This window comes from Gadus chalcogrammus, chromosome 6 (assembly GCF_026213295.1).
Source record: "Gadus chalcogrammus isolate NIFS_2021 chromosome 6, NIFS_Gcha_1.0, whole genome shotgun sequence".
NCBI classification, from domain to species: domain Eukaryota; kingdom Metazoa; phylum Chordata; class Actinopteri; order Gadiformes; family Gadidae; genus Gadus; species Gadus chalcogrammus.
Window position 1 is genome coordinate 5,546,812 of NC_079417.1, and position 22,618 is coordinate 5,569,429.

The following is a 22,618-nucleotide window of genomic DNA, read 5'->3' on the forward strand; positions in this document are numbered from 1 at the left end:
CAAGTCTCATCGGTCAGCATCAACGTTAGACAACAGGCCGACTGTCGACCGCATCGGTCTGATGTTTTGCATAATCGAGCCACCCTACCCTCACCCTACATGGTCCCCCCACTTTCTTACAAACCTGAACCCCAACCAACAACACCATCCTGACGAACAACATCACCCATGCACCCTGACACCCCCCTTACCCCAACACCACCCAAAGCACCCTTAACCTTAACACCACCCAAAGCACCCTGACCCCTTAACACCACCCAAAGCACCCTGACCCCTTAACACCACCCTGACCCCTTAACACTACCCAAAGCCTCCTGACCCCTTAACACCACCCAACCAACCACAGCAACCTGACCCCGTTACACCACCCAACCAACCACAGCAACCTGACCCCGTTACACCACCCAACTAACCACAGCAACCTAGACCCTAAACACCACCCAACGACCCACAGCACCATGACCCCTTAACACCACCCAACCAACCACAGCAACCTGACCCCGTTACACCACCCAACCAACCACAGCAACCTGACCCCGTTACACCACCCAACTAACCACAGCAACCTAGACCCTAAACACCACCCAACGACCCACAGCACCATGACCCCCAACACCAGTGCACACCCAACCAACATGACCCCCAACACCATCCAACCACCCTGAAACCCAACATCACCCTGACCCCCAACCACCATGACCCCCAACACCACCCTGACCCCCAACCTCCCCCAACCAACCACAGCACCCTGACCACTCAATACCACAATAATCGATTGATTCAAATTCGATAAAAAGAAAAACTTATAATGAAAAAAAAAAAGGAAAAAAGTTATGTCAATAATAGTTCCATCCTACAGAGGGCGTAGAAGTGTATTGAACAAGTCGCTATGTACTTAAAAAAAAGAATGGCAGACCTTTAGCCTGAAAGTTAAACCACACAGAATATAAAATTGCACAAATTGTGGAACACAATTGTGGAACTTCAAGAAGGAAGTGTCACTTCCAGAAGGGGAGGGTCCACAAGACTGCGGTTAATCCCTTCGGTTCATCTCAGGGAGAACAGACAGAGGATGCAGTCACACACATAAATATTTTGTCCTTGATACATGCTCCGTCTATGTATGTTATACAAAGCCTTTGGAAGATGAACATAGCTTCTTGTTTTTAAGGAGGGTTTTAAGGAGGGTTAGTTCAGTCTTGGGTTTAGCCAATCTATGTCATCGAGCCTGTGCCAGAAACCAAAAACTGCAGGGAGCAGGAGTTGCACCTTGTTACCGGTTACAGTACAGAGATATTTAACAGAGGAAAACTCCTTCATTCAAATGGTGAAGCATTCAGAAGGGGATTGAAATTGCATTTCTACAGCGAGCGGACTACATAGTGACACATTGATCTGAGGATTTGCTTCAAGTTTACTACTGCTGGCCGAGTTTGTCTCGAGTCTCCAGCATCTGATTGGTCAAAACAAATACGAAGCGATAGAAAGTGTATGGTCCCATTCTCCCGGATTTGAGCTTGTCTGTCATCAGTTTTAAGACATTAATCAAGAGACGAGGGTTAGTTAAAACAAAAAGAAGTACCCCTGATGGATCTTTAATAGAAATTCAATTTTTTTTAAATAGATTTAAAGATTCAAATAAAATTGTCAAACTCCAAAAGCTCCAAGCTCTCTGATTATGTCAGGACTAGCACTGACCCCTCAAACGTTTTAACTTCTTTAACAATAGACAAGGCCCTTTTAGTCATTTAAGGAATTTTATCAAATGTGCTTTTTACAACCAACCACTAGGGACATCTACCCTTAACAAGCTTATCTGGTCTGTGTGGTAGACACAGCAGAGATGATTTATAGTGGAGTATATTAAAGAAAAGCACATCCAATCAGAACAGAGCCAGCAAGGGTTAGGAATGTTCCAGAAATCTGGAATGAAGTGAATACTTAAGGCGGAATAACTAAATAATAAGAATGCTTTTATCTTAAATTGACAGTTCCAGGTATAGATGTTGGACTCATCTTTCTTACCATATCTTCTCTGTCAGCATGTTTCAAACTCTGAATGTGCCTCAGTTCAACAAGAGCTAAACTAAGACGACATTATCATCAACTCGCCTTTCCTGTTCAGCAATGGCATGTGAAGCACCAAAATAAGGAATTAATTTGAATACCAAAGTGCAATCGCATATTCATATATGTGGTTATTCTTGATTTGGGGCCAGCCCTAAACCAAGCAGCATTAAGAACGCGCAGTGCGTGCGTGTGTGTGTGAGTATAGCCCTGCTTAGTCCATCTCTATCCCTGCTATAATGAATGCCCTGGCGTGTGGCCCTGCGTCGCCACGGCAACGGCGTCACCTGACAGACGCTGCCGTTCATTATGGGCTGCCGGGGATGGAAGCAGCAGCCTGAGTTTTCAGCCAGGGGAGCACCACGAGGTGACCGCAGACAGACACTAAACCTAAACCTCTAACGGCTAGAGTACTGAGAGACAGACAGAGGGGGAGAGGGGTTTCTAGGGGCTGGGGGTTTCTAGTTAGTGCCCCCACCCCCCCCCCCCCCCCGGCGAAACCAACCAAAACATACCCCCGAAAGGAAGTTCCACTTGTTGATACACAGGTTCAGAAGATGTTCCCAACACCCTCTCATGTGAAAGCCTGAAATGCCGATGACCCGTTCTTCCTCAAGCATCTTACATAAACAGACTGTGTGTGTGTGTGTGTGTGTGTGTGTGTGTGTGTGTGTGTGTGTGTGTGTGTGTGTGTGTGTGTGTGTGTGTGTGTGTGTGTGTGACCACACTAGAATGTGGTTACCCACTTATTTAGACACGGTTCATAGTGGTGGTTGCATAGCCCTGACAGACTTCACTTAATACAAGTAACCGGCTGCACCTGATGACCTCATGCAAGGAGGCAGCAGCAGGCCGGTGTAACGTGTGACCTCATCTCTGGGAACAAAAGCTAATTCATCATAATCATCATCATCATCATCATCAACATCATCATCCTCAGTCGCTCCCCCACCTTCACCTAACCCATTGTTCTTATCAAGGCAAAGTCCTTCACATGGCAGGAGATAAGCAAAAAAGAAAGTCTGCACACTCAAATCACAGAAACCTTCAATTACACAATTGTCTAATCTCAGAACATATCGAAAGCATGTCTATTCTACGGATTGGTCATTGTGTGGAGTACCGGCTCCAAGGGTGAGTCTGTATGGGGGGCTGTGGGTCAATGGGCTCGGCTTGGCCCTTAAATCCACGCTGCTCCAGAGAGAAGACAGGCTGGGGAGACGGCCCGGGGCTAGGCTCCTACCCACTTTCGAACTGAGCTGAAACCTGCAGGGATACTCTCCTACCAGGGGCCAGGGCCACGCGTGCTTTTTCCATGCATTCCTCGGATTCCACATTTGATATGTGTCTCACTCCGAACTGGCCGCTCGGGGAATTTATAAATTACGATCACATATTGGCCTCACGTCGCTTTCGCTCCCCCATCTCCCCCTGGTCACTGTCTGGCGGGGTTTAAAACACAATGACCCAGAGTCCCAGACGATTGCCTTCTTAACTCATCTTGTGGAAATGTGAGGCGGGATGTTAACATCAGGATCAGATTGTACCCACAGTTGAGTTTCAGGGGTCGGAAAGAGGCATGGTGGCAATCCGCAACGGTATTATCAATAGCGGTGATTAGGGTTTTTAAATGCTTTTACCAATACATACTACGTCCTATCACGATACATAAACATCACTGTTTAGCTAAACAGGCCAACAGGATCGATAGACCATATCGGAGAAGTGGGGATCGGTTCCATTGCTTAATGGCAACCATGATCAAATAGATCAATTGACACTAGTAGGGCTGTTGTGTGTCCTTGTTAAAACGTTGATAGTCCAGATGACAATTCGTCAATAAACCTAATTAGTTCCATCTAGTGGGGAGGATTAAGGTAGGCATACTTGCAGCTTTGTATGACGTTGTGTAGCCTTAAAACGTAATGATTTTTTTTCTTGCAATGCAAAATACAAATACTAACCGTGTAATGAACCCATTAAAAATAAGGCATTCTAGCAGGCTACCTTATTGTGTGCAACCATGATAGAGGTTTTTTTTAAAAGAAAGGGCACTGATTTCGTGGCAACCAATGTCTCCAGGTGAGCTGCCTGTCGCACAGGTGATGCCCCCCCCCTCACCTGTGATGATCTCCCGCTTGCCCTCATCCAAGTGGCTCGATATGACGTCTCCCATTGTGAGGAAAGAAAAAACACACCCTGGTCCCCCCCAAAAAAATTATATTCCAATAAAAGCGGAGCAGTCTGAGAGAACCCAGAAGAACTCTTCTCAGTTCCTTTCTCTGGCTGTCAGACCTCCGGGTGTCCCTCTCACCCTGACCTAGCCTAGCCCTAGAACATAACGCCAAGTGACGAATTGGAACGGGTGGCGAAATAAAGGACGTAGGAGGCGGAGTGAGTAAGTAAGGAGCGGATAAAAGTTGGGGAAGGAGCTTCAAACTTGAGTTGTCTGCTGGTATGAGTCTGGCGAAACACACCCTCCTCCCTGTGAGTCACTCCCGGAAAGGTGGAGTTTCTGCCGAGGCACAGGAGAGGCAGGGGCCGACGACGACCCCTGGTGGCTAATATTATATTATGATATTTCATGACGTGAGATATATGATAAATTATATTATATTTTATATTATGATATTATATTATCCTATATTATATTGTCTTTTATATTTATATACTATTTTATTATGATATTGTATGATATTACTACACTATATACACGCAGATATTATGTTGTGTCATGTTAACTTATATTATGAAAAATAAACTCTTTATGTGGTGATGGTTCAACGTTAGCATACAAAACCTAGGCCTACTCTTATTGTAATTATATAACAGACCCAGTATGCACATTGACATCTTGCCGATGTCGGGGCAGCGTGTGCCTGCCAGACATAAATGTGTCGCCGCGATGTTTAAGACCATTCAGAAAAGTCATGCCTTTTAAAAAAGGTTGAGAGTAGTGTGTGAGAACAGTATACAGGCTTAATTTGTCCCCATAGAATTACAGGCTTCTATCTGCGTTTTCAGTAACATAGTTCTGAGATATTGACCTTGAAAGTTCTTGGAATTCCTTTATAAAAAGTCCGAATGTGAACACAACTTCAAGAAACATCTCACTTGACCTTAATAAGCTGTCATTGAATAAGCATCGTAGGCCTAAGTCTAATTTGACAAAAATGTCAGATAGAACCTTGTCATTCTAAGGGGACGAAATATCAACTGATATAAATGAAACCACATAAGGCGCGTAATAGAGACACCACATCAGGCGCGTCGCGGACGCGGGGGGACGTGTCACCCGCACTATCCGTAGGCCTATCTTTATGGAGTTAGAATCATGCCAAAACCCCGCACACACGCAAAACGTGTTTTGCTCACGCACAACGATTCACACACACACACAAAACGTGTTTTACTCACTCACAATGATTCACACACACGCTCAGTGTGGTTTGCAAATATAAAACATCATTCACAAACTAATGCATTTTGCTTCAGAAACAAATACAGTATGTTTTACACATAGTACAAACCAAAATCTCTCCAGTACAAACTAAAATCCTTCAAGTACACAAAACAATTCTACAAGTACGGAACACTGAAAGCTGCGCGTGGATCGGAAGGCATTTGCGCGTGGATCAGCAAGGCGGAAAATTAGTGCCAAAAGTCACGTGACAAAGAAATGTCCTGTGATTCACACTACACAACAGCAGGTGGCGCTGTTGAGTCAGTTTAAGGCTGCCAGGACGATCTTTTTTTCTCCTCAAAATCTTTATTTGATGCCGGCCAACCGTGTGTGGATTCTATGGAAAGCCAAGAAGGCCACCAACTGGCCCTAGAATGGCGCGGTAAAAGTGATAAACCGCACGGAAACCGTACGGAAACCGTACGGAATCCGTGCGGTTTGGCAGGAACAGCGCCACCTGCTGTTGTGTAGTGTGAATCATAGGACATTTGTTTGACACGTGACTTTTGGCACTAATTTTCCGCCTGGCTGATCCACGCGCACATTTTAGTTTGTATACTGTATTTGTTTTTGAAGCAAAATGCATTCGTTTGTGAATGATATTTTGTATTTGCAAACCACACTGAGCGTGTGTGTGAATCGTTGTGCGTGAGCAAAACACGTTTTGCGTGTGTTCGGGGTTTTGGCATGATTCTAACTCCATATTATGTAACCTATTACCCGTAAGTGTGGTTTGGGCATAACGCGCAATAAACCAATGAGAGTGCCATCTCCCGTCCCCTTTAAAGGCTAGATTCCACCGGAGGCGTACGCGCCGCGGGACGGCTGCGCCGCGGTCACGCTGCTGATCGCTTCGACTATAATCAATGAGACCATTTCCACCGGGCGCGCCGCGGAACGTTTCAGCAGCGTCCCAGGAGCGGCGTGCCGCGCCGCGGCGCTATCTTTCCGTCCAATTCTATTTTTGCCGCGAGCCGCTGCTAAACCGCGTCAATTTCGACAGAGCAGGTCGAGCCGGGCAGGAAGTGAAAAGTAAAAGCCATAGAGCATCCGGTAAATTTTCAAAATAAAACACAATACTCAGCTCATGTAACTTCACATCAACATTATTACGTCATGACCGGTGGGTCTGCTCAGAGGGTCGGCAACATTGACGACGAGAGACTCATTGTCGAAGTTCAGCAACATGAAGTCATTTATGTACCAAATCATCCTTTTTATAAGGAAAATGTCAGAAAGGACAAAGCGTGGCATTTAATTGCAATAGTTTTGGGAGTGGAAGGTGAGTACATTAGGTTTAGGATTATCGCGTGATCTCGTGATCTCGCGTGAATACGGCTGGCTCGCAAGGCAGCGCTACGCGCCCGGTAGGAATGGACGCAGGGCAGAGGACGCAGCCGTTCCGCGGCGCGTACGCGTCCGGTGGGATCCCGGTGTAATAGAGCCATCAGCGCGTTTTATCCTGACGAGTTGATGTTTTGACAGCGCGTTTGCAATCTCCGATGACACAGATGCATGAATGAATTTCAAACTTCAAATGGCTCAGTTTATGGCCAAATAATACGACCTAATTCACACATGGAATAGCGTTTTCTTCTACAACTTCCGAAATAGGCCTTCTGAGTCGTCATGTAAATTTCGGCAAGGAAAAGTTAAAGGTCCCATGGCATGCTACTTTATGGATGCTTTAATATAGATATTAGGGGGCCCCTAGCACAGTATTTGAAGTAGCCTAGTTCCCGAAATTCAGCCCTGGTGCAGAATTACAGCCACTGCGAGCCAGTCGCACATTGAGCTTTCCCGAAAGCGCCGTTTCGGTGTCTGTAGCTTTAATGTAAATGAGGAGGAGAGAGGCGGGTCAAGGAGGAGGGTGGGGGTGTGGCCCTGAGCAGCGGCCACAGTTCCGTGCGCTCTGTTTACAGTGGATGTATCGCAATGGCGAGGAGCACACAGCCTTTGGCTATGTTCTGTAATATTCTAGATCACTCCGGGTGCTCCGGCGGGAGTCCTGGAGCTCTATATCTGCATAATATCATATTATACATAGATATCTATATCATATAATATATACTATCACGGGTTCACGGCCAAAAGCTGTGTGCGCCTCCAGACGATATTATGTTCCACAAACGACTGCGTCGGGTTCTCTGGTTCTTTCACGTCCACATCAATCTGAAGCAGACTGAACCACGACATGGAGGAGAAAGGAATTGTTGCCCGCGATTGTTTCCAGCTTGAGCCCCTCTTCTCGCTGCCGAGGGACCAACGCCTCGGCAGCGGGCAACGAGCAGCGCTTAGGCACAGCCGCCTCCTACAGTGGGCAGCAGGAAGCACCGAGGTGGTGGTCCCTCGGCAGCGGGCAGCCGGAAGCGGGGCTCAAGCTGGAGACATTCGCGGGCAACAATCACTTTCTCCTCAATGTCGTGGTTCATGTTCTTCAGGGAGTCAAAACCAAAGTTCCTTTCCCCCAATTCCTTCTCAACCATGGCTGAGATAACTAACCCCATCTCATGGTTGAGATCACCCCAACTACAGTCTAGTTGTGGAAATACCAGAGACGAGAGTCCGACGTGTTATGCGCCATAACATCAACAGCAGAACGGTTATCAAAATAACAAAGAAGTGTACGACACTTGCGTTACAGTCCTGGAGCTCTTTATCTAAATAATATCTATATCGATATCTTATGATACATATTATCACGGCCAAAAGCCGTGTCCGCCTGCAGACGATATTATGAATCACAAACGACTGCGTCGGGTTCCCCGACGTCTCTTGTCTTTCCACTTCTACATCGATCCGAAGTAGACTAAACCGCACACTGCCCGCTGCCGGCTGCCTTCTGCCGGCGGCCGTCTGCCCGCCACTGGCTGCCGGGCGGTGGTGCTTCATGGCGGTTGTGGTGGTGCTTCATGGCGGTTGTGGTGGTGCTTCATGGCGGTTGTGGTGGTGCTTCATGGCGGTTGTGGTGGTGCTTCATGGCGGTTGTGGTGGTGCTTCATGGCGGTTGTGGTGGTGCTTCATGGCGGTTGTGGTGGTGCTTCATGGCGGTTGTGGTGGTGCTTCATGGCGGTTGTGGTGGTGCTTCATGGCGGTTGTGGTGGTGCTTCATGGCGGTTGTGGAGGTGCTTCATGGCGGTTGTGGTGGTGCTTCATGGCGGTTGTGGTGGTGCTTCATGGCGGTTGTGGTGGCCTCGTGACAGCAAGCGGCGGGCACCAGGACTCCGGAAGTTGACAACCGCGGGCAACAATCCCTTTCTCCTCCATGTCGCAGTTCATGTACTTCAGGGAGTCAAAGACAAATTTTCTTTCCCCCAATTCCATCTCAACCGTGGCTGAGATAACCCCAACTAGTCTTGTTGTGGAAATACCAGAGACGTCAAAACCGACGTGTTATGCGCCATAACACCAACAGCAGAACAGTTATCCAAATAACAAAGAAGTGTACAACACTTTCGTAACAGTGTGTGTAATCACACACACACACACACCGAACGCAAGTTTTATGGCTGGGGGATGATAGACAGGCTATAGGGGAACTCCGAGCAGTGAAGCTGCTTGGTCCCCTATTGTTTTCCCCTATTGTTTCTGTAAAGTTCTTTTTTTTTTCACATTCGGTAAAAGTCTTAATGCAGCCTATACCGTAAGTCGAAAACTTTTGAAACTTTCAGGTATGGTTATCAATAACCCCCAATACCCATAAACCCAAATTTGTGGTAGGCTACTGCACCTAAAGGTGCCGCTACTGTAAAAAATCATGAAATAGGCTTATTTCTCCTCACCAGATTATTCTTTCATCATATCAATCTCTAAAATCAGATGCATCTTTTTCGCCCTGGTCTTCTGCAGATGCACTTATATATTTTTTTTTTTTACTTTTCTCACAAATTCATATTAAAGCTAAACATGATAAAAAGATTCACAGGCTACAAAAATAATCAAAGATCACAAATCGCCACATAAAATCTTTAGACCAAGCCTCACAAAAGTCATCGAACAGAACTTGTTTTATTTATTTCCATTTGAGAAATATTTGCCAATAAAGTTGGATCAGTTAGCCCATTTTTCTTATATGACCATTTTATTATGGTATAAAAAAACATACAACTATTATTAGGTGGATACCAATGCCCCCCACTACCCATTAACCCAAATTGTGGTACTGCATCCAAAGTATATGAACTAGCCTTATTTCTCCTTACTAGATTGACCTGGACTCAACTTATTTCATCATATTAATCTATAAAATCAAATGCATCTTTTCACCATGGTCATGGTGTTCTAAAAATTATTACTTTTCCCACAATTTCATAGAAATGCCAAATGTCCACAGTCTCAACCCATTTGCCAATATAACAATTTTGTTATTGTATAACTACCATACGGCTATCATTAGGTGGATACCATTAACAGTGCAAATTTTCAGAACTGTAATATTTTAAGAAAGCCCTTAATTCTCTGGTGCAATGTGTGCTTGGAGTTTTCTTGATGTTGTGTGCTTATCAATCGACATTTTCCTCGGACAAGTAAGTCAACCAACGCTATATCATTGTGTTGCTTTGCTGCATATGGTTACCTTTTGTTACTCTTATAATTTGGCTGTAGCATCAGCTCTACAGCTAACAGCCCAGTTACTGTCGCTAAAATAAAGGTAGATGGCATAAGGTATTTTTGTTGATACACATATTTTAACGCGAAGACGTATGGCAGTAAATAAATATGACAGAGATAATTATGAAGGAAAAATGGTTAACAAAGAAGTTCCCTTACTGCCATACGTCTTGGCAGTCAGATTCTTGGAAACTAATGAGCTGGAATGTTGATTGCCTAATGAATTGCAGGTGCTGTGCAATGTTGTGTTTCTTAAATGAGTAGCATTGACAGAATGTCATGTTCAGCTTGTTGATAATGCTCTAATCAGGATTCGAATTCTCAACCTAATGCTGCTATCCATTTGGATGGTACGCTGGTACGAACGACCAGCTTGAGCGAGAACGTGACGTATTTCCCTTGCCCCAGCCTTCCAGTTTGCCATTTGTGTTTCTGTCGGGCCACGAGGGGGAGTAGTAGCAGGCTAGTCATCATAAGCAACATAGCCTCTTTAGCAAACCAGCTTCAAAACAAAACGTTACATTGAATTGCACGCAAAGCAAGACCGTGCAATGCATATATTGGTGACCGGATTAAAGCAGCAATGAAATCAAGTGTGTAAGAGGTTTTAAAAACAACATTAAAACCACCAACGTGGTACAAATAGAAAGAAAATACATCTCATCCCCCATTAACTATGGGCGCAGCCATCTTTTTTGCGAGTTGTACAGCTCTGCTCGCTCTATTTTGAAAGCGACGAGATACTACGACCAAAAGGGGGCGTGCCTCAGTGAAATGCCGCAAGAAAGCTGGGAGATTTGCGACTTTACCACCTGGAAGCACCTACTGTAGGCACACAGCTATCCTTACAGACTATGCAGCTCCACTTTAAAAGTGAAGGTATGTACTTTTACCTTGAGTACTTTTTATTTCGATGTCGATTCTAGGGAGCATAGATTCTAGGCTGACGCTAGATTCTACCTGTCCTTAAAAGCCTGGTCCTCTTTTCAAAAGCAGCATGACCAGCGCCCTGATAAAACACAAGTAAAACTTGGGAGTTGCATTTCCAAGATGGAATCAGTCAAGAGCCCAGAAGGGTTTCTAGACGGACGCCACAGGAGCTGATTTCTCATTCTCGAACAGCATGAATTAAAAATGTATAAAAGGTATTGTTGGGAAAAACGGTCTGTCTAGTTACTGGACCAGATGAAATGAGACGGAGAGGTAATAAAGTCTGTCGGCACGAGGACCTTGGATTTATTAAGTAAAGTGGCAACGGTTATACAGAGTCATAAAGCGTGAGAAATCGAATATGTCTAAGTCCCTAATCAGCGCTGATGGTTCGTCCGGAGCTTCGCCTCCGTGGAAGGTCTGCTTCAGAAGAAGATGAAGAGTCTCCGTGTGATACACTCTTATGCTGTATCCTCCTCTCGATGAGGTGTGTGCGTTTGAGATGTGTATGGTTCTGTGTGTCTTTGCTTGACCTTGCCTCCCAGGCCCTAGTGTATCTTCTTGTGTTCTTCCTGACGGGGGAGAGCCTCACAGAGTCTCCTGTTTGTGGCTCTCCCGTTCTTGAGGATGAAACGGTGCATTGTCTGAGTGTTTACCATTTGCCTGGAGGAGAAATGGGGCCTTGGTTCTGGCCCTCACCTGACTATGTTATCAAGTATGTGTTATGTGTTAAAAGTTGACTATATTGTAACGTGACTGCCATGTGTTGTGCTCATCAGGCTAGGGTAGGAGTTAGCTATATTTGTAATGTACATGTGATGTACTCAGCAGGTTATTTTGCCCAACAGTATCAGGGAAGCTTACAGGGAAGGACGCGTTGTTGCTTGTTATTGTCAAAATAGAATATTTGCACATGTCATGTTGTTCTCGGATCATTTTGCGCTGGTGTCCGTTCAGTGTCCTCAACCTAGTCACCAACCTGAGCTTTGAGTCTAGGAAGGAGGGGGCTGGAGAAGACATCCCTCTCCAAAACTGTGAATCTGTGTCTGCAGTATACATTTTAAGCGGTAATTCCTATGTTCCCCGGGTCCTATGTTCCCCGCTCTTGGAACATGGGACCCATTTTTTTTTTTAAAAAGTCCTATGTTCCCGGTTTTTCCCAAAAAGGATCCTATGTTCCCCTGTAGCAATACATACCGGGGAGCATAGGACCCTTTTTCTGAAAAGCGGGGAACATAGGACCCTTTTTAAAGAAAAGGGTCCTATGTTCCCCAGTCTCATACAAAGAGGGGAACATAGGACCCGGGGAACACAGTCACGCTCCCCTTTTAAACCCTCTGTCAATGTTACATACATGTAAATAGTTTCTGTCATGTGTACAAATACACACTTCCTCCTTGTATGCAAACAATGTATCAAAACAATTACTTTCTAATTTTTTTTCTCCCTCTGCAGAAGACGGTGATGCCTTTGGAGATGGCAGCACGCAGTGCGGCGCCACCTCGGAGAGTCTGCGTATGGACGCCCCTGGCACCTACCACAGGGAGCTGAAGATCCTGAGCGTCTATGGAAAAGGGGAGGGCCCACTGGCAGTGGAAGGCCATGACACCCTCTTTATCGCATCAGAAATGGAGGCCCTGAACTCGCTCTCTGCGGACCACTGCGTGGCCACGAGCCTGGACCGCGGCAAGCGATTGGTCTGCCGCATGGAGCTGGGTGTGCAGGTTGGAAATCATCTTCTCATTCACCTTCCAAAAGAGAGGCTTCCTCTGTTACAACTCCAGCACACACCCATAGAAAGCGCACACCTTTATGATTCAATGTGTCGTTGGTGGGGATTAACAACTATTCTGTGCAAATGAAAGTGTTGTCTTGTCTGTGTTTCCTTCCTTATGTGGAAAGCAGCAGCCCCCTGGCACCATTTCAATCAAGGTTGAAGAGGATATTAGTGGAGGCAAGTTGGTAATACACATTGCATCTATGCAGGCGAACGACCTGGATCAACTGAGAATGTACTAGTTTTTACCGGCGCTAAAAAGCCTGGTCCTCTTTTCAAAAGCATCATGACCAGCGCCCTTCTAACACACGAGTCAAATTTGGTAGTTTAATTTCAAAGATGGAGTCAGCCAAGAGGGTTTCAAGACGGAGGCCACATGAGGTGGTTTATCATTCTCTAACATCAATGCATTCAACATGTATAAATGTTGGCTGATCAGCTTACAGGGAAGGACACGTTGTTGCTTTTTATTATCAAAATAAAATAATTGCGCTTGTCTCACATGCTTTGTTGTGCTCAGATCATTTTGCGCTGGTGTTCCTTCAGGGTCCTCCACCTGGTCACCCGCTTGAGCTTTGGGTCTAGGGAGGAGTTACATACACATACATTTAAATAGTTTCTTTCGCCCCTGTATGCATTTGTGTGAAATGCCGCAAGAAAGCTGGGAGATTTGCGACTTTACCACCTGGAAGCACATACTGTAGGCACACAGCTATCGTTACAGACTATGCAGCTCCACTTTAAAAGTGAAGGTATGTACTTTTACCTTGAGTACTTTTTATTTCGATGTAGATTCTAGGGAGCATAGATTCTAGGCTGACGCTAGATTCTACCTGCCCTTAAAAGCCTGGTCCTCTTTTCAAAAGCAGCATGACCAGCGCCCTGATAAAACACAAGTAAAACTTGGGAGTTGCATTTCCAAGATGGAATCAGTCAAGAGCCCAGAAGGGTTTCTAGACGGACGCCACAGGAGCTGATTTCTCATTCTCGAACAGCATGAATTAAAAATGTATAAAAGGTATCAGGGAAGCTTACAGGGAAGGACGCGTTGTTGCTTGTTATTGTCAAAATAGAATATTTGCACATGTCATGTTGTTCTCGGATCATTTTGCGCTGGTGTCCGTTCAGTGTCCTCAACCTAGTCACCAACCTGAGCTTTGAGTCTAGGAAGGAGGGGGCTGGAGAAGACATCCCTCTCCAAAACTGTGAATCTGTGTCTGCAGTATACATTTTAAGCGGTAATTCCTATGTTCCCCGGGTCCTATGTTCCCCGCTCTTGGAACATGGGACCCATTTTTTTAAAAAAAGTCCTATGTTCCCGGTTTTTCCCAAAAAGGATCCTATGTTCCCCTGTAGCAATACATACCGGGGAGCATAGGACCCTTTTTCTGAAAAGCGGGGAACATAGGACCCTTTTTAAAGAAAAGGGTCCTATGTTCCCCAGTCTCATACAAAGAGGGGAACATGGGACCCGGGGAACACAGTCACGCTCCCCATTTTAAACCCTCTGTCAATGTTACATACATGTAAATAGTTTCTGTCATGTGTACAAATACACACTTCCTCCTTGTATGCGAACAATGTATCAAAACAATTACTTTCTAATTTTTTTTCTCCCTCTGCAGAAGACGGTGATGCCTTTGGAGATGGCAGCACGCAGTGCGGCGCCACCTCGGAGAGTCTGCGTATGGACGCCCCTGGCCACTACCACATGTCCAATCACAACAGGGAGCTGAAAATCCTGAGCGTCTATGGAAAAGGGGAGGGCCCACTGGCAGTGGAAGGCCATGACACCCTCTTTATCGCATCAGAAATGGAGGCCCTGAACTCGCTCTCTGCGGACCACTGCGTGGCCACGAGCCTGGACCGCGGCGAGCGATTGGTCTGCCGCATGGAGCTGGGTGTGCAGGTTGGAAATCATCTTCTCATTCACCTTCCAAAAGAGAGGCTTCCTCTGTTACAACTCCAGCACACACCCATAGAAAGCGCACACCTTTATGATTCAATGTGTCGTTGGTGGGGATTAACAACTATTCTGTGCAAATGAAAGTGTTTTCTTGTCTGTGTTTCCTTCCTTATGTGGAAAGCAGCAGCCCCCTGGCACCATTTCAATCAAGGTTGAAGAGGATATTAGTGGAGGCAAGTTGGTAATACACATTGCATCTATGCAGGCGAACGACCTGGATCAACTGAGAATGTACTCGTTTTTACCGGCGCTAAAAAGCCTGGTCCTCTTTTGAAAAGCATCATGACCAGCGCCCTTCTAACACACAAGTCAAATTTGGTAGTTTAATTTCAAAGATGGAGTCAGCCAAGAGGGTTTCAAGACGGAGGCCACATGAGGTGGTTTATCATTCTCTAACATCAATGCATTCAACATGTATAAATGTTGGCTGATCAGCTTACAGGGAAGGACACGTTGTTGCTTTTTATTATCAAAATAAAATAATTGCGCTTGTCTCACATGCTTTGTTGTGCTCAGATCATTTTGCGCTGGTGTTCCTTCAGGGTCTTCCACCTGGTCACCCGCTTGAGCTTTGAGTCTAGGGAGGAGTTACATGCACATACATTTCAATAGTTTCTTTCACCTGTACAAATACACACTTCCTCCTTTTATGCAAATAATGTATCAAAACAATGACTGTCTTTTTTTTTTTCTCCCTCTGCAGAAGACGGCGCCGCCTCCGAGAGTCTGCGTGTGGACGCCGCTGGCTCCTCCCACATGTCCGGTCACGGCGAGGAACTGAAGATCCTGAGCGTCTACGGAAAAGGGGAGGGCCCACTGGCGGTGGGTGGCCATGACACCCTCTTCACAGGGTCCGAAGCGGAGGCCCCGAGCTCGCTGTCTGCGGACCACAGCGTGGCCAAGAGCCTGGACTGTGGTGAGCGGCTCATTAAGCGTGAGGAGCTGACTGGGCATCGGGGCGGCCGCAAGAGCCGGCCCGATGTCTTGTGTCGCAAGATTCTTCCCAACAACGCCAAGATGATCGACAACATGCGTCACCACTCCGACGAGAAGCCGTACGGGTGTGAACAATGTGTGGAGGTCTTCGGAGACCACTCCAAACTAATGCTCCACATGAGGACTCACACCAGCGAGATGCCCTACAAGTGTGACCAATGCGCGAAGAGCTTCGAAGTCCACTCCAGCCTGAAGAGACACATGAGGACTCACACCGGGGAGAAGCCCTACAAGTGTGTCCAATGCGTGAAGTGCTATGCTGATCGCTACAATCTAAAGCTCCACATGACGACTCACACCACCGACGGCAAGAAGCCCTTCAGGTGCGACCAATGCATGAAGTGCTTCGGATATAGCACCAGCCTGATGCGCCACATGAGGACTCACAACATCGAGATGCCCTACAAGTGTGACCAATGCTTGAAGGGCTTTGTAGACCGCTCCAGCCTAAAGATCCACATGATGACTCACACCGGCGAGAAGCCCTATAAGTGTGAACAATGCTTGAAGTACTTCAGAGGCCGCTTCAACCTAAAGAGCCACATGAGGGCTCACACCGGGGAGAAGCCCTACAAGTGTCACCAATGCTTGAAGTGCTACAGAGAATACTCCACCCTAAAGAGCCACATGAGGACTCACACCGGGGAGAAGCCCTACAAGTGTGACCAATGCGGGAAGGGCTTCGGAGCCCGCTCCAAACTGACGATCCACATGAGGACTCACACCGGCGAGAAGCCCTACAAGTGTGACCAATGCGGGAAGTGCTATGCACGCCGCTGCAAACTAATGCTCCACATGACGACTCACACCACCAACGGCGAGAAGCCCTTCAAGGCCTTCAGGTGCGACCAATGCATGAAGCACTTCGTATCTAGCACCACCCTGAAGCGCCACATGAAGACTCACAACATCGAGATGCCCTACAAGTGTGACCAATGCTTGAAGGGCTTTGTAGACCGCTCCAGCCTAAAGATCCACATGATGACTCACACCGGCAAGAAGCCCTATAAGTGTGACCAATGCGTGAAGGGCTTCGAAGTCCACTCCAGACTGAAGACCCACATGAGGAGACACACCGGGGAGAAGCCCTACAAGTGTGACCAATGCGTGAAGTGCTACAGAGACCGCTCCACCCTAAAGAGCCACATGAGGACTCACACCGGGGAGAAGCCCTACAAGTGTGACCAATGCGTGAAGTGCTATGCAGACCGCTACAGCCTAAAGATCCACATGACGACTCACACCGACGGCGAGAAGCCCTACAAGTGTGACCAATGCGTGAAGTGCTATGCAGACCGCTCCAGCCTAAAGATCCACATGACGACTCACACCGACGGCGAGAAGCCCTTCAGGTGCGACCAATGCATGAAGCGCTTCGGATATAGCACCAACCTGAAGCGCCACATGAGGACTCACAACGGCGAGAAGCTCACAATTGGGACCAATGCGTGTAGTGCTTCAGAGAGAGCTTCAAGCTGAAGACCCACAAGAGGACTCACACCGGGGAGAAGCCCTGTATGCATTTGCAGTGCAGAGCCAGCTGCATTGACCCAAGCAATTTGGGTGTGCACATTTTTTAGCATGATTAAAGATGCTTTCCAACTTTGATTTGCTTTGTATATATTGTTAATAATAGATGTCTGTGTATGATGAATAATTACTTCCTTGATGCACAATGTTGTTGGTCAAAAGCTTTTACTTAAAACAAACAATCCCACAACAGTCGATTCACTTGCACAACTCAAGCCTCCTTCCAGTCTGGAACTCTGACCCCTTAAGGAGCACCGGAATGGTTGAGGCTCAATTCCTCTATGGGCCAAAGCTGCAGACTATTACAGAACCAAGTGCAACGGACCACACATATTTCACCAAATTAAACTTCGGTATGATCCATGCAGCTAACAATATTCCCCATTTCATGTAATTCAAGGATAGACTACACTCCTAATGAGATTTCATAATTCATATTTGTACATTCAGTTTAAAAAACAACCAGAGGTCAGGGATTCTCTGAGGATTTGCACACAATGTAGATAATCAACACATTTCTACCCAATTAACAATTGCCGGTAGATCCATTTATACATTTTATTGGTTTCTGATTGTGGCAGATGATTTAATTCACATTACAGAAATGATTCGCTTTAATTAATTTTCTAACATTGGCTTACATTGGAGATGACAGTAGTTGCAAATGCAAAGGCAAAATACATATAACAGCAACATTACCTTGTAATTATTACAGAGATTGAGGGAGAAATTTAGGTGGATTTCAAGAGCGATGAAAAGGACATGACAGGAGACACAGAGAGCAATCAAGAGGCCACTTTGCAAGGGGCAGGTGATCCAGGGCCAGCTGCTCATGTGCTGAACATCACCCTTTCCAGGATATAATTAAACAAACAAACTGTTATTTCTACTAGCTATCGCATCATAAAACCCGTCCGTAAATAAACCTAAATGATCCTAGTAATCCAACATAAATAACTAACTAAATAAAAGTTAGATTCACTACTGAACTTCGTAATTGTTGGTGTAGATACCTTCACATGGCGAAGTCGAGCTCACAAACCAGCAGGCAATCGGTCGTCTATCAAGATAAAAAATATATATAATTACGCTTATATATAATTACCCGCACTTGGAACTCGGCACAAAGATGGCGATCTCTCTGCTCCACTTCACCACTTTTTTTCAAGGCGAGGATAAAAGCATAGAAAGAGGTGAAAACCACTATAAGATGGGGCATGTGGAGAGTTTTAGTTAAATAAGTACCATCTCCGTGCCGAGTTCCAAGTGCGGGTGTGGTGACGTATCGTATATCATATGCGTCGAGAGCAGCAAAGAGCTGTAGTACACAAAGTGGCCTCACATAAAACCTAAAATTATCAAACTTCTTCACGAAAGTTTTTAGTTTTCTTTGCATGAAAAATTATCATCTGAACATATGTTTAATCCAGGGCATATAAAGATGGGACCAGAAAATAATTATTTTCTCTCCATTGACACCCATTCATATTTTTCGACCGGAAGGGGCGTGACTTCGCCACTCCATCCCTACGAGAGCTCCCCGCGCTACGGCCATCCGGAGGCGCAGAGCTTTTTGCCGTGATATTATATTTAAGCAATAGATCACGCCAGGCTGTGGTATGTAGTGATGGGCAAATTAAGCTTTTATAAAGCATTGAACCAGTTGAGCCAATGTTTCGAAAATGGGTTCATTACTCGAAGCTTCAGTGACAGTGACCTCTGTTGGCGAAGTTCGAGGCTGCAGTGGATTCAACGTATCCCTGCTGCTTTGAAAACTCTTTGACGCACTAACACACAAACCCAAATACTTAATAGCATGATCTTTTCACGAATAAAGATTGATCTAAATACAGATGTCTAAATTGTTCTTAAAGGGATATGCCTAGCCTTCTGTCCAGATAGGCTAACTGATGTAGGCTAGGAGGATATAATTGAAACAGCATATAAAAACTTTCCCCCCCAGGAATGGGATTCGAACCCGGGTCCTCCACTCCACAGTCAGTGTGTTATCCCCTAGCCTACTCTAATCGATATTTTACGTTGTTCTATTACATACCTCACTATGCACAACTCCCGTTAACGATTGTAGCATCGATTGTGTTTTTTTTTTTCATTAAATAATTAGGCAGTGACCAGCTGGCTTCGCGCAAGGTTGGTTGGGTGTGCTTGAGTAACTCTAGGGGGTGATTATGTGGGATGGGGTTAGACACTCAAAGATTTGTATTGAGGTAGGCTGCCTTATGGATTGAGTCGGTTTCTTTTTTTTGCTCAAAGCTTCTCCACCGAGCCGCAGACCAGTCAAGTGATTCATTCAGGCAACGAACCAGTTGCTGCTTTGGACGTCACATGTCACGTGACTTTTTTTACTCTGAAGCTAGCTTCGAAGCAGTGCTTCTTGGGAGTTGTAGATCAGGGTTTGAAGCACGTACCGAAGCTTCAGTGTCACACTGCCATCACTAGTGGTATGTGCTCATTATACCACTGTCAGGGGCGTTGTCCGGCCTCACAGTGGTATAATGAGCACATGCCACTGACTGAAGTGATCTATTGCTTTTATACAACGGTTACTGTTATGGCGAAACGAAAGTCATAGACACACTACATTTAAAAAGAAACCAAGAAAGTCAAAATAGCCGTTTTCTTTTAAAGAATACAAAAAAGTAGTCCCTCCTGGCTGCCGCTATGCATCGACGGTCGCTATGCAACACACTTTAGCGTCCCTCCGAGAGAAGGCTCCGATAGAGCGGTTCGCCGGCAATTTATCCTGTGGAGCAGTTCACTCGCCGTGTGCCTAAGCTTTCGATAGTCTCTCCATCGCCTTGCTCACTCCCGGAGTTACAACATTTACACCCTCTCCATCATCCAACATATGTTTTACTTTGTAACTGTTTCTACTTCCAGGCAAGGAGAGATATGCAAACTTTCACAAAATGATCGGGCGTCATAGCAGTTATGTATACGCTCATTATACAACAGTTGGGAACCAATCAGATCGCTGGATTTAGGTCCCCGTTGTATAATTAAGCAATAGATCACGCCAGGCTGTGGTATGTGCTCATTATACCACTGTTAAAGGGACTCTTACCTTTGTTGCATTTTTACACTTTTTTTGGATAAGGTTAAATTGGTATTAATAAGGTAATAACACTCTAATATGCAAGACAGACCCACCAGGAGTAAAAACAAACATTTATTTTACTCTCATAATATTTAGTGAAAACTTCAACCAATAAAATTCTTCGGACCGAATGACCTTATTGGCCGACAGACCTGTCTGTTTGCTGCATGGATATATAAGGTTTTCCGTCTGCTTCTTGTGGCGCGTCCTCAACTAGAGGGTTTATTTTGATTCCACGGCAGACAGTAGCGAGTAGCGACCGTAGCGACTGACGATGGCAGACCAAAGTGGTCCACGGCGTACTGAAACTGCACCATTCAGTCCGATTAGGGGACTCATCTCGGACTCAGACTCACAGAGTTACCCTCCTCTGGAGCCTCAGGAAGACCTCCAGACTGTTGGCCACCAACTGCACCATTCAGTCCGACAAGGGGACCCGATTCGGCCTCAGAAGCCAAGTGGTCCCGCTCCCCTGGATGATTCTCAGGACCTCCAGACCATTGGCAACCAACCGCACCACTCAGTCCGATTAGGGGACCCATTTCGGACTCAGATGCGACGTTGTCCCGCTACTCTGGAGCTACTGGAAGACCTCCAGACCGTTGGCACCCAACCGCACCACTCAGTCCGATTACGGGACCCATTTCGGACTCAGACGCGACGTTGTCCCGCTACTCTGGAGCTACAGGAAGACCTCCAGAACGTTGGCACCCAACCGCACCACTCAGTCCGATTACGGGACCCATTTCGGACTCAGACGCGACGTTGTCCCGCTACTCTGGAGCTACAGGAAGACCTCCAGAACGTTGGCACCCAACCGCACCACTCAGTCCGATTACGGGACCCATTTCGGACTCACACGCGTCTTCTTCGGACTTCTTGTTTACTAGACCCCTGGTAGATATTATGACCCCTGGGAGTCTAAACATAACCCATGGGAGTCTAAACATAACCCATGGGAGTCTAGAACTTTTGTACTGTAGCGACCCTGGGACAGTTAAATAGTTTGTGTGTTATGTGTTACATTATATTTCGTTGTCCGCTATGTCAGTTGTTCTATGTGTATGTATTGTAATGTTCTTCTTGTCAATCAGCGTGGGGGCGAATCATTAGGTCAGCTGGGGGAGGGCCTTGGAAGAACAGGAGGGTGGGGGCCTGCACGCGAGTGAGACCGTGTTGGGGGTTGCCGGGGTAACCGGGGTTTGTTTTGTGTCGGTTTTCTGCCGTTGGTTACAATGTTACGGGTTTCAGTGACCTGGTTTTGGTTCATTAAAACTACCTTCAACTACTAATGACTCGACATCATTATGTCACCGGCGAGGTCGTTACAGTACTCTAAAAAATAACGCTTAGTTTTGTACGCTTAGGGGGTGGGGCATTGGAGGAAGGCGGGATGATTTGAATGTGCTGTAATTCTCAAATGCAACAAAGGTCAGAGTCCCTTTAAGGGGCGTTGTCCGGCCCCGACGCGCAGCGGAGGGCCGGCGACCCCCTTCACAGTGGTATAATGAGCACATGCCACTGACTGAAGTGATCTATTGCTTTTATACAACGGTTACTATTATGGCGAAACGAAATTCATAGACACACTACATTTAAAAAGAAACCAAGAAAGTCAAAATAGCCGTTTAATTAAAGAATACAAAAAAGTAGTCCCTCCTGGCTGCCGCTATGCATCGACGGTCGCTATGCAACACACTTTAGCGTCCCTCCGAGAGAAGGCTCCGATAGAGCGGTTCGCCGGCAATTTATCCTATGGAGCAGTTCACTCGCCGTGTGCCTAAGCTTTCGTTAGTCTCTCCATCGCCTTGCTCACTGCCGGAGTAACAACATTTACACGCTCTAGAGACTAGTCTATCCAACATATGTTTTACTTTGTAACTGTTTCTACTTCCAGGCGCGGAGTGATATGCAAACTTTCACAAAATGATCGGGCGTCATAGCAGTTATGTATACGCTCATTATACAACAGTTGGGAACCAATCAGATCGCTGGATTTAGGTCCCCCGTTGTATAAATACAAATATACATGACAAAAAGATAATTATGAGGCTTTGATTGATATCCACTATTTTTTTGCGGAGACACATTCCTTTTCCCCACTTGTATTGGAGTGAACGGCGATATCTACTTCTGGGCTCTATGAATCGAGGGACCCGT

At 46.1% G+C, this 22,618-nt stretch overlaps 2 protein-coding genes across 5 annotated transcripts in view; one reads left to right on the top strand and one right to left on the bottom strand.

Moving 5' to 3' along the window:
- The window catches only part of LOC130384260 (protein Niban 2-like), a 28,835-nt gene extending 24,279 nt beyond the window's left edge, over positions 1–4,556 (bottom strand). Inside the window, exon 1 of the mRNA XM_056592369.1 lies at positions 4,189–4,556. Within this exon, the coding sequence (XP_056448344.1) occupies positions 4,189–4,243 (55 nt within the window). The 5' untranslated portion in view covers positions 4,244–4,556. The remainder of the gene's footprint in view (positions 1–4,188) is intronic.
- A 6,051-nt stretch (positions 4,557–10,607) lies between these two features.
- On the top strand, positions 10,608–19,385 carry LOC130384675 (zinc finger protein 431-like). 4 transcript variants are annotated; one of them, XM_056592981.1, is made up of 6 exons: positions 10,608–11,020; positions 12,527–12,795; positions 12,977–13,025; positions 14,474–14,757; positions 14,939–14,987; positions 15,518–19,385. In XM_056592981.1, exons 1-6 carry the CDS (start codon positions 10,996–10,998, stop codon positions 17,287–17,289), a joined length of 2,448 nt encoding a protein of 815 aa, XP_056448956.1. In that variant the 5' UTR covers positions 10,608–10,995; the 3' UTR covers positions 17,290–19,385. The 4 variants fall into 4 exon arrangements, with proteins under 4 accessions (XP_056448956.1, XP_056448957.1, XP_056448959.1 ...); XM_056592982.1 differs by having other exon boundaries at positions 10,609–11,558; XM_056592984.1 differs by lacking the exon at positions 10,608–11,020 and having other exon boundaries at positions 12,773–12,795; positions 12,977–13,600.
- The last annotated feature ends 3,233 nt before the right edge of the window (positions 19,386–22,618 follow it).

Coding starts and splice junctions, on each gene's coding strand:
- LOC130384675 (XM_056592981.1), top strand. CDS start 10,996: ATGCAGCTCCACTTTAAAAGTGAAG. Junction 11,021..12,526: donor GCTCCACTTTAAAAGTGAAG/GTATGTACTTTT, acceptor CTCCCTCTGCAG/AAGACGGTGATGCCTTTGGA. Junction 14,758..14,938: donor GCATGGAGCTGGGTGTGCAG/GTTGGAAATCAT, acceptor TGTGGAAAGCAG/CAGCCCCCTGGCACCATTTC.